At 41.4% G+C, this 10,903-nt stretch overlaps 1 protein-coding gene and 1 long non-coding RNA gene across 3 annotated transcripts; one reads left to right on the forward strand and one right to left on the reverse strand.

Moving 5' to 3' along the window:
- Window positions 1–976: 976 nt before the first annotated feature.
- On the reverse strand, window positions 977–9,407 carry LOC133897378 (ABC transporter G family member 53). 2 transcript variants are annotated; one of them, XM_062338092.1, is made up of 24 exons: window positions 9,082–9,407; window positions 8,711–8,831; window positions 8,066–8,154; window positions 7,909–7,993; window positions 7,666–7,825; window positions 7,502–7,578; window positions 7,363–7,416; window positions 7,160–7,250; window positions 6,757–7,058; window positions 6,301–6,582; window positions 5,824–6,140; window positions 5,514–5,674; window positions 5,269–5,372; window positions 5,032–5,188; window positions 4,813–4,938; window positions 4,575–4,717; window positions 4,105–4,437; window positions 3,518–3,808; window positions 3,307–3,390; window positions 3,074–3,207; window positions 2,382–2,609; window positions 2,082–2,253; window positions 1,585–1,839; window positions 977–1,416 (listed from the first exon to the last, which is right to left on the reverse strand). In XM_062338092.1, the coding sequence occupies exons 1-24, from the start codon at window positions 9,405–9,407 to the stop codon at window positions 1,159–1,161; spliced, it is 4,350 nt and encodes a 1,449-aa protein (XP_062194076.1). In that variant the 3' UTR covers window positions 977–1,158. The 2 variants fall into 2 exon arrangements, with proteins under 2 accessions (XP_062194076.1, XP_062194077.1); XM_062338093.1 differs by lacking the exons at window positions 977–1,416; window positions 1,585–1,839; window positions 2,082–2,253; window positions 2,382–2,609 and adding an exon at window positions 2,842–2,986.
- Window positions 7,882–9,156, forward strand: LOC133897379 (uncharacterized). Its single transcript, XR_009905899.1, has 3 exons — window positions 7,882–8,013; window positions 8,650–8,919; window positions 9,024–9,156. It is a non-coding gene; the product is annotated as an uncharacterized LOC133897379 (long non-coding RNA).
- Window positions 9,408–10,903: the final 1,496 nt, after the last annotated feature.

Genomic DNA, 10,903 nt, shown 5'->3' on the forward strand with positions numbered 1-10,903 from the left:
ATTAACTGTATTCAGTAGCGACTATGAGTTTGTTGTGTTTCTAGCTTCCCTTGCATATGCGATTATACAATGCTGACCCGTTCGTTACTTTAATGAATCTACGCACACCTGTGAGACCTTTTTTTTATTTGATGATATTCTTATAGACCTGTCACCCATCCAACAGACGAAAAATAGATTTATAATTTTTTAAATCAGCTTGTTTGTATATTTAAAAAAATATATAAATAAAAAAATTGGCCCCGGGTGGGCCTCGAGGAGAGGGGGCCACTAGGCCCGGTTAGCAAAACGTGTTTGGGTCACTTTTAACTTCTCAGTTATAAGGCCCATTAAACAGTTGAGCGGACCCGTGCCGGAGAGGCGTTTCTCTACTCCTTTCGGGCATTTCGTCGGACAGCTCGCCGGCGAGGCTGGCCCCATGGCGTGGATCGCCTCCTGCTGCTGCCTGCTGGTGAGGTGAGTCGCTCTCTCCGCCAATCTCCTGCTGCATCCCGCTTATCCTGTGCGTCACGATGGGCGGTTCGAGGTGCGTCCCTGGTAATCTGGTGCATGATTCCGTCGTCTTCCTGGTATCTAGCTTGCTACTCCTCCGTGGTAAAGACTGAGAACTGGTGGGCGCAGTTTGTTGCTTTTCCGTTCTGACACCTCCCCTCTTGTTCCTCTCAATGAGCTCTTAGTTAAATTGGTGACTGCATTTCGGCCGAATTGATTATTTCAAAGGCTAGGTATCTGGATATCTGATTGTTCCGTAGTGGTTCATCTTGAGATTTTTTTTTTTTTTTTTGCGCTTTATTGCTTTCTAAATTCTAATAAAAATGGGTGACTAACCTTTCGTCTAAAAAGTAGCTGAGACTTTTTTTTGTGAGGAAACGCATGGTTGATATTGGAGTGTACTCCACTAATTAGAGAATCTTTGGAGTGTCTGGAGCTAATTAGACAGTTCATACAGCTTTGCAAAACTGAACTTGGTGTCACATTGTAGGAATTGGGCACTGTTGCTTAATTTTACACAAACAGGCACAATGTGCCCATCAGCTGTACAATTATCTCGAGCTCGAGTTCTAATGAATATGCTATGCTATTTACACGTTATACAATTACAAGGGCATTCTTTTGCAATGCCTGTGTTAGTCAGGCTTTGAGCAAACTCTTCACCAGTTACCTCTTCTGGAAGTTGAATAGCTTGATTGAGAGCCCGAAAAGCAAGGCAAAGAGCACGGGGAATGAGGCGACCACCACAGCGACTACCCACAGTAAGTCGTGATGGTACCCAAAGTAGCTTTCGATGAAGTCAGATATGCGCACCCCATTATTGAACTTCTCAGTTACATCTCCAAACTGTGATGTGACCAGACCATTTAGTGTCCATGCAATTGGGCAGACCCAGTAGAACCATCTCCACCATATTGGAATTCTCTGTAGGGGAAAGTTGCCAATAAGCAGATGTAGATTAACATATTAGGAAAATCAGGGGCACAGATTGGTATCACTTCTGGAGTTTGAGTTTATCCATATTTGATTGCAAGGATGTTCACTTGTAGAAGTGAAACACACTAGGGCTCTAATGAAAGTTGGTATACTTACAGTTTGTGGTATTAGAAATCCCGAGAAAAGGTTCCAAATGGAATAGAATGCTGTGGAAGCAACGGAGGAGACATTGTAGTTTGGAGTCAGGCCCACCATCATCATCCCGTAAAATGTGTAGTATGATAGAGTGAAGTACATGAAGAACAAGTACCAAAAGAACTTGGCAGCTGTCCATTCAAACCCAATCATAGCATACACTAGCACACCATATATTAAGGACTGAACAAAGATGTATGGAAGTTCAATTGTAACCTGCAAATGGAGGTACATGTTAGAGGGCTTGTTGTTTTCAAATTTTCTTTCCAATTCTCAAGTTGTATTTCCATGGGATTACCACCTTTTTATTAATGAAATAAAGCATTAGACGTACATTCTTGCATCTGATTATGATGTCTTACAAAAAAATTTAAGGCGCTTTCTCTGTTGGATTATTAATTTTTTCACATTAGCATATGAAGTGATTGTTAGATGAAGTGAATGCCCATGAACTTTACCTGTCCCAAGGCATATGGCAAAGGCGAGTACATGTGAGCCGCCCGCTCCCTGTAGAAGACTGTGCGCTCAACTGAGACAACTGGCTGAACTGAACCAGAATTCTGTACTCCCATGAAAATAACCGAGGCATACATGGAACCCATGGCATTGAACAAGTCTTGTTGACTATCCCTGCAAGAGTAGAATACCTCCTGTGAATCGCAAGTTTGTGACGGTTGGGGACTAGAGGTAGCCTCTGAAAACTGTAGGAGATGTGTCATTTACATTTTTCTACATGCTTTTGTTTATTATATCATTACCTTTTTCTGCCAACGCCCCAGAACATTGTACCAAACAGCAGTGCAATCACTGTTGTATAGAAGTACTTGACAGCAGTATATGGAGGATTTCTCCAATATGACATACTTTGCTTCCACAGGCAAGCAAAACATTGTATTAGGAAGGTCTGCGAATATTCCGTTGGAAAGGATAGGTCACTTGAACCTTCAGGAGGTGTGCTTAGCTCCTTTATTAAATTTTTGTTTCTCCTGAAATGCAGCAAAATGACAATATCAGTGCAGAACTGAGACATTGTTTGGTGGTGTATTATCTATTTGTGGAATTGAAATATCAATTCCAAAAGAGAAAATAGTGTTACGTACTAGTACTTCGAAGCTTTTTAAAGTGGATATCTATGGTTTCAGCATTATTTTTTATGCACATATTGTTTGAAAATAGGGAAAACACAAATATTCCCCTAGGGGGCATGTGGAACCCATACCCTAAAATGTTAGTGGTGGATGAGGGTGCATATGCCCCTAGGAGGGTAAAATCCATACTCTTGAAAATGCCCTTGTTCTTTGCAGTTTAGGGATCTTCCCTCTTCAAATATTGTTTGAAAATACTGTTGTTGATTGTTGCTTCCCTATTTTCAAATTCAAATCTAAGATTTCAGAGCCTAAATCAAAGTTAGATAGGTCTGTCCTTTCTTCAGTTGAATTATTGCACTTACCTATATAATTCTGAATTCTTGTATACTTCACTGAAGCTAGTTCCACTAATCTGTTCTTGCACTGCACTAGTCACTTCCAGCATCCATGTTGAAGGATTGTAGCCATCTTTTATCTTGCTGACACCTTCGATAGCCTTGGTAGAATCAAGGCAAAACAGTTAAATAACATGTTGATTTACTGCAAAACTCTGAATTGATGGAAACATATAATACTTTAGTTGCTCTTGTCTCACCTCAAAATATCTGATCAGTTCACACGAGTGTCGTCCTAAGGGACCTACATAAATCTCTTCGCCTCCACGTTTCATAAGGAAGAGCTGCAAAGGTGCACGGAGCCATTAGGTGTTAAAGGTCTAGAAACAAGGCAAACCACCAATATGTTGTTTTACACTTTTCGTCTTCATTCTAGAAAAAAGGCACTATGTTCATTAAAGTTTTATTCACCTCATCGAATGATTCGAAGATATCAATGCTTGGTTGGTGAATGGTACAAACAACTGTTCTTCCTGTGTCCACAGTATTCCTTATTGCCCTCATGACAATGGCTGCTGCTCGTGCATCAAGTCCAGATGTTGGTTCATCCATGAAAATGATAGAAGGGTTAGCAACCAGCTCGACTCCTATTGTTAGCCTCTTCCTTTGCTCTGTTGATAATCCACTCACACCAGGCAATCCAACCAATGCATCTTTTAAGGGTAAAAGCTCCACAAGCTCCATAACCTCATCAATAAACATCTGCAAACGGCAAACCAGGTTCATGTGTCAGACTGTCAGTACATAGTGGGACACTTACTAAAGACATGACTACTTAATAAATTGTAAATATGATCAGCATTTCACATCATATATCTGCCTGAAACTTTGCTGTGAACTCAAATTCTACTGCTTTCATTTATATCATTCCATGATATTTCAGGTCAACTAACAAAGTTACAGTTCTCATCTTAACCATATTTCATATTCTTCTATAATATATGCATGTACACTATATTACTACTTAAAAAAGTTACGTGTTTTGTTCTTTAGCGAACCTTTCTTCTGGAGTAATCAACATCGGCAGGTAACCGGAGCCACGCGGAGAATGCAAGGGACTCATAGACAGTAACATTTGGTGAATGGATGTCATTCTGCTCACAGTATCCTGATACACGAGCAAAAGTCTCTTGCTTCTTTGGGTAACCTGAAATGGTAATGTTGCCGTCTATGTATCCTCCAGTCTTCCTCCCAGCCAATACATCCATCAGTGTTGTCTTTCCAGCACCACTGACACCCATCAGAGCAGTAAGTACCCCTGGCCTAAATGAACCACTAATACCCTTCAGTAGTTCCAACCGGCTCTCTGTCACACCTTGTGCTTTGATTTCCTACATGTTTGATTGGATCAAGTCATTATAAATGAAGGTTTTCCTCTTAGATGGTATGGACATAAGAGAATCTGCATAGTGAACATGCATGTGAAAGAATATTTGTATTTATAATAATTTGCTTAAAAATTGAATACCTCTGGCATGTCTACACTGTATCTTATATCTTCAAAAGTGATGGAGAAAGGTACAAAAGGGAGGACCATTCCTTTGTTGACTGGAACAGAATTTACTGTTGCATCATTGGAAGCTACTTCATCGTTGTTCTCATCCACGTTATCTGATACACATATCACATATGCAAGGTTATCGCTAAATGCACATCAATATATATTGTTAAATCATGTTGATTGATTATTATAGAACAATAATTACTTCTAGATGTTACTGTGTTGCTGGCAACCCTTCCTCTCGATGATGCTTCTAAAACTTCACCAGTTAGATTTGCTTGTTTTATCTTCAATGTCTCCTCAGAAATTGTTGGCTGATTGCTATCAAATGCTGCATAGAGCGTAATGTATAAGACTAGAGTTTAAGTTTTGTTTGCAGTATTTTCTTTTTACTGATTCTAAATACATTATATTTTGTACTCACGCTCGAGAAATGTGAGGCAGACAGTGTAGAGGACATTAAATAGTAGCACATATCCGAGTAAGGCACCCACACCAATCCAATACCATTTTGCCTCAGGAAAAAGTCCACGAGATTCCAGGACTAGTCTCCCAAGTGGTTGTGTGAAACCAGGGATTGTCTGTTGCATAGCAGTAACAGTATGCTTTAGCCATCAGCCAGACATAAGCTGATTATCCTTTTCTGTAAAAATCTATTTACCTTATTCCAGCTGTCTCCTAGGAACTCATTTACCGATATGGCATTTTGTGCATACATCAGGGGTGATATCCAATATCCCCATATCCACCATTTCTTCACATTCTCTGTTAAATCAATGAATAGTTCAATTCATGATTTCTTATATAAATACCACATCATATGTGAAAATAGCAACTGAAATTAGGCAATTTAAACCAATAATTTTATTTGTAAACACTATATTTGATTTAGCTATTTTTGCGTACCTCTTGACAGGATGAATCCGCCTAAAAGCATAAAAATCAGAATTCCAAATGAACCAAGGGTGCTTGCAACAACCTGATGCCTTGCAAGCCCAGCAATGAAACGGAACAGTCCAGATGATGCCTCATTCATTAGTAAGAGGAGCAGGAACTGTCTAAAAAGTCTGCACATAGCGGGTTTTTTTTTTGTTAGCTTCTGTAAGAGGAGCAGAAACTGTCTAAAAAGTCTACACATAGCGGGGGTTTTTTTGTTAGCTTATGTAATACACTCATAACGTGCTTTGATCCAGGATAGAAACTTTAGTTTCCTTACCTCTCTACATTGGGATCAAATCCGATGACATAGTATGTTATGAAGACCCAAATTGTTACATTGAGCAAGGAGAGGGGGATCTTAATGATCCATGATGGCAAGGAGTACGTCCATGCGGGATAGAAGAGAAGATCCCTTTGCTTGAAGAAAACAGGGAGCTTTCCAATAGTTAGACCAACTTCTGCCAATCCATTGAACATGACCATCAGAATCCCAAAGAACAGCGCACCCATGTATATCCTTCCATCTGCTATTGAGTCATGGTGCACATTGGTGCGGATAAAGACAGTCATCGCAATGATTGCCATTAGTGTTAACTGAAAAGTAGGGAGAATAACAGAATAAGGTGTTATTTGGTTTATGCTTTTCTGAGTAATAACAAGGAGATCATTTAACAATGAGCTTTTAAAGATAAAACTGAAGGTGTGGCCGATATAATTTGAATTTTGAAAAGAAGCTTTGGTTTTTGAGAATCACCTGAGTTGCCTTGAATATATACACAAAGGAGTTTCTTTTCATTAGCAATATCTCTCTGTTGATGTTTGCTTTAAGTAGTTCTTTCATGCTGGCACCATATTTTGATGTTTTCAGAGCAGCCGGATGGCTCGTGCTCTTGTCAAATGGGACTGCCAACTCATTTCTTATAGCCTCACCGACGTGGAAAGAGTGGAATGCATCTGCAAACTCTTTCACGGGAACATATTGGTAGGTCTCATCACCATGTATCCAGTATTGTCTCTGATCTTTCCTTGATGTAACCTATCACATTTCAACTATAGCTAGTCAAACTTCAGAATTATAGAAAATATGATCCTATCATTAAATAGTGCCCGAATTTATATTTCTAAGGTATTTCAAGATCTTTTCTTTTTCATAAAATGCACTGTTAGAAAAGGCTTGATACAGAACTGTAACGAAAATTACAGAACTCACTTCCTGCAAGAAGTCAGCTACACCTTTCCGCTGAGGGCATTTGAAGCCAACTGATTCAAAGAACTCTAGCACATGTTCACGAGGGCCATTGTAGACAACCTGACCATCTGAAAGGAGAATTATATCATCAAACAGTTCATATGTCTCTGGTGCAGGTTGTAGCAAAGCAATAACTGCCGTTCCACCAACAATGTGAATGGTTTGTCGGATGGAATTCACAATCTGGAAGGTTGTTGAGCTGTCAAGTCCGGTAGATATCTCATCCATGAAAAGGGCTCGTCCTGGGGTGACAAGCATCTCGGCTGCAGCACCAATTTCAGGGTGTGGATGAGTTATCGCATAGGAGAGTACTGTAAGTACCTAATATTTAAGAATCTGATACTTTACTCCCATGACACATTACCTGTAGTTACTCGCTTCTTTTGCCCTCCTGATATGCCTCTTAGCATATTGTTTCCAACGATTGTGTCAGCACAGATATCCAACCCCAGGACCTTGAATATTTCAAAATGGGAAATAAAGGATTAGTAATATAATAATTTATAATCTTCTAAAAATCCTGCAAATTTAGTTCATAAATTTATTGGCACTCTAGTGTGCAAGCACCTTTAGTATGTGATTTGTGACGACGTCTGCTTTCTGCTCTCCTGTTGCAGCAGCCTACAAAATCAAAACGATGATAAGAACAACTAGAGCTAGCACAAAACTGAATGAAGTGACTCTAAATGTAAGATTTGCATCAAACCTTCAGGTAGATATCTGTTTCTGGATCTGGTATGATATTTGCCTCCTTTTCTCTCCTCGATAGTTCCATTAGCAAGTCTGAACTTTTCTTTTAAGAAAATGTTAGTTATTCAATGTGACATGCTATTGAGGAGTTGAATTGTCTGTTTCTTTTCTTAATCTTACCGTAGCGGTGACCAATTCCTTGACATTTTGCAGAGAAATTGACTGTTTCACGAACCGTCAATTCACCCATGTGCAGATCATGTTGGCTGACATAAGCAGCTGATCTTCGGGCCACAAACTCGTCCATTGTATGCCCATTGTAAGTTATATTCCCAGTTACCTTTTGTGATTACAGTATATCATCATGTTAGTATTTCCAAGTTGTATCATGTACAGCGGAGCATGCAAACACCAAGCAGTTACCTTAAGATTTGAAGGGAGCGTTCCAGCCAGGGCCAAAAGCAGTGAGGATTTCCCCGCGCCGGGAGGACCCAAAAGCAATGTCATTCTGAAAATATATGGGATAAGGTAATATTCTATGGAGATAAATTTGGGAAGTTGCAATATGTTGAGAAATTACCTGTGCGTCTTGATAACGCCACTGACATTGTGAAGAATTGATATTTTCTGCTTCCTACTTGGTGTTATGTGAAGAGCATTTGCTAGGCCCTGTTTGGTAATAGTTACCACCATGTCAGTCCACATAAAACAGATATCACAAGGGGGTCTAATGTCTTCTGCAATGGAACTCTGTTTAACAGTTTTAAAACTCTGGTAATATCAGTGTGGGAATGGACAGAGCAGTTGCTGGACTGTGGACACCAGCAGCATCCAGTCTGTTTAACATTATTAAAACTCAAAATTTTGCAGTTGTTAGGCGTTTTTTTAATAATAGGAAGTTCTTGTTTTTTTCCGGAACTTCATAAATTAAATTTAATTTGTTACTGCCAATTTTGTGCTGAAAGGCTCCAATGAACTTCCTCTGTTCGATGTGACATGCTTCCTACCATATTATAAGCATAGATGCGCCCAAATACCCAAACCTCGTAGGTAGATTCTAAAAGTTGCTTGCCTGTCGACAATGAAGGGCCTTAAGATGCTTATTAATCAGTTGTTCTGAATTACATAATTCAATTTGACAAATTGGGTTTCTGTCTGATGCAGAGGATCTTTGGTGGAGAAATTAATTCAAGAGGGAGACAGAGAGTTCTTGTGAAGAACATACCTCGAGCACATTGGCATAGGTGTTTAGGATGGTCGGCAAGCCCCTGCTGCCAACGTACGCCTCTGCTTCGACGTTCAGGTTCTCGTACCTCACTTCGATCGTCGGCAGTTGAATCCCAACTCTGCACCACAGAAGCAGCAGAGCTACTTTGAACATCCAAGGAAGAGAGGATTTCATCTATGATGTTTTCAGGCTCCGTTTGGCATCACGTAATCATGAATTAATGGCTTATTTTGTTAACTAATTAGATAAGCACCTTTTATGGACTGTAATTAGTAAATATTTCCTTAACTAATTAGATTCCACATCGCAGAGTAGACCAAAGCTGACACCGGAGAAGATTGCGACAATGCTTGAGGGGGAACTCTTACCGGTCGACGCGGTCCTTGAACTTGGAGAGGAACCGCTGGTGGTCGTCGCCGACCCAGGCCAGCCGCTGCAGCAACGCGTGCCGCTCCTCCGCGCCGAGCTTCTGCACGTTGACCTCCCTGAGCTCGCCCTCGGGCATGGCCAGCACGGTCGTCCGGGCGCGGTCGTAGGTGGGCAGCTTCTCCAGCGCCGCCCACCGCAGCGCCTCCTCGTCATCCTCCCCGCGCGACAACGACTGCGAGAACACGTTGTTGCTGGCCGCCGACCACACCGAGCCCTCCCGCCGCAGGCTGCTCCCAAACGCGTGTATCTCCCCGGCGTCGTCCATGCCGCCGGCGCCGGCAACAAGAACGAAGGTACTTGATACCTCTTGCCTCCTCTATCTACACAGCCACAGGATCCAGCACGATGTGGCAGGTCGTTACGCCGCCTCCTCGACTGGTGCGCTCGTGTCACATCGGATGGCAATAGGGGAAAGGGTTGGCCACTTATATAGAGGCCACCGAGGGAAGGAGATGAGCTGTCCGGGGCGTGTACGCGGAGATGACGTACGTCCGGCCTGACGGCGCGGTCCGTCCGTGGAAGGATTCACACGTGCGGGATACAAACACGTGGACAACTTTTGCATGGCTCGTGGGGTGGCATGGCACGAACTCTTCTAGAAATTTAATTCGAGAATAGAGATTGACCGTAAATGTGTAAAAAGGCAAAAATAGAAAGATCAATAATCATAAACAAGGGTATGGGGATGGTACCACATGATATACAATTTTAACTAAAACTTAAATTTCCCAGTCATCTAAAACTGCATATCAACTAACTTCAATTTTGTGGTGCCATATGATGTACAATTTTTATAAGAGTAAATTTCACAAATCTATAACTATTTATACCTTTGTAATAGATACTACATCTATTCGAATTTAGATGCTGTTTTAGACCTCGCTACACAAAACAAGCCAGGAGTTAATACCGTATCACTTAACATGTTTGCCCTCCTTTGATGGACCCGTTGCTTCGTTTATTTCACCGGTCCTGCTCTTTTGTAATTCCAGTTAGTCTCAACCAGCAGGTGGGCATCGTAATAATCTCAACCAAGTCCCAAGAACCAAGTGCCGTGGTCTCTGGATGGGATCGGCTATGACTTGCAGCGGGCGCTGCTTGAGCTCGAGCTCGAGCGGCTCTTGCCTCGATCGAAGTTGTGCGTAGAGGAGAGGTTGTTGGCATGCTGAGCTCGAGCGGCTCTTTCCTCGATTGGAGTTGCACGTAGAGGAGAGGCTGCTAGCATGTTGTAGCCTGAAGCGCGAGCAAGCTGGGTGGCAAAGCGAGTTAAACTGACTGACGATAGTGCGGCGGAGCGAGGCAAGGCTGAGCACATTAGTGCGGTGGAGGTCACGGGTAAGCAAAGCTAAATAGGCGACTAAACATGATCTTGTCATTAGCATGTCCACGATGAGGAGACCATGAATCGGAGGTGTCTCTGAGCTTTAATGATGGCAAGTGAACGATCTCCAGCAGCAATTAACACATTTGTTTCCTCAACATTCAAAAGCTTGTGCTAATACACCTACAGTGTACTAATTTCTCACCAAAACCTTGAGACTCTTCAAAATTTAATAGGAACTATTTGGAAAGAGAATGCCTAGAAAACCGAGAACTATCTCTTTGAAAACAAAACTCAAATCCTAAAATATCTAAAAGAGAACGGAGATAATAACTACAACTTCTGATATCTATTTTATAAAATTACAACTATTTGTGCTCTTAGTAACACAAAATTATAATCTTTTGACCTGGTCCTACTTGTCAGCCACATATTTTGCT

This window comes from Phragmites australis, chromosome 17 (assembly GCF_958298935.1).
Source record: "Phragmites australis chromosome 17, lpPhrAust1.1, whole genome shotgun sequence".
Taxonomy (NCBI): Eukaryota; Viridiplantae; Streptophyta; class Magnoliopsida; order Poales; family Poaceae; genus Phragmites; species Phragmites australis.

Bases quoted from the DNA above. Each gene is read 5' to 3' on its own strand.
- LOC133897378 (XM_062338092.1), bottom strand. From the start codon at position 9,407: ATGGACGACGCCGGGGAGATACACGCGTTTGGGAGCAGCCTGCGGCGG. The intron at 8,155-8,710 runs GTATGTTCTTCA...ATTACCAAACAG, and splicing joins CCTATGCCAATGTGCTCGAG to GGCCTAGCAAATGCTCTTCA. The intron at 3,208-3,306 runs GTGAGACAAGAG...GATTCTACCAAG, and splicing joins AACTGATCAGATATTTTGAG to GCTATCGAAGGTGTCAGCAA.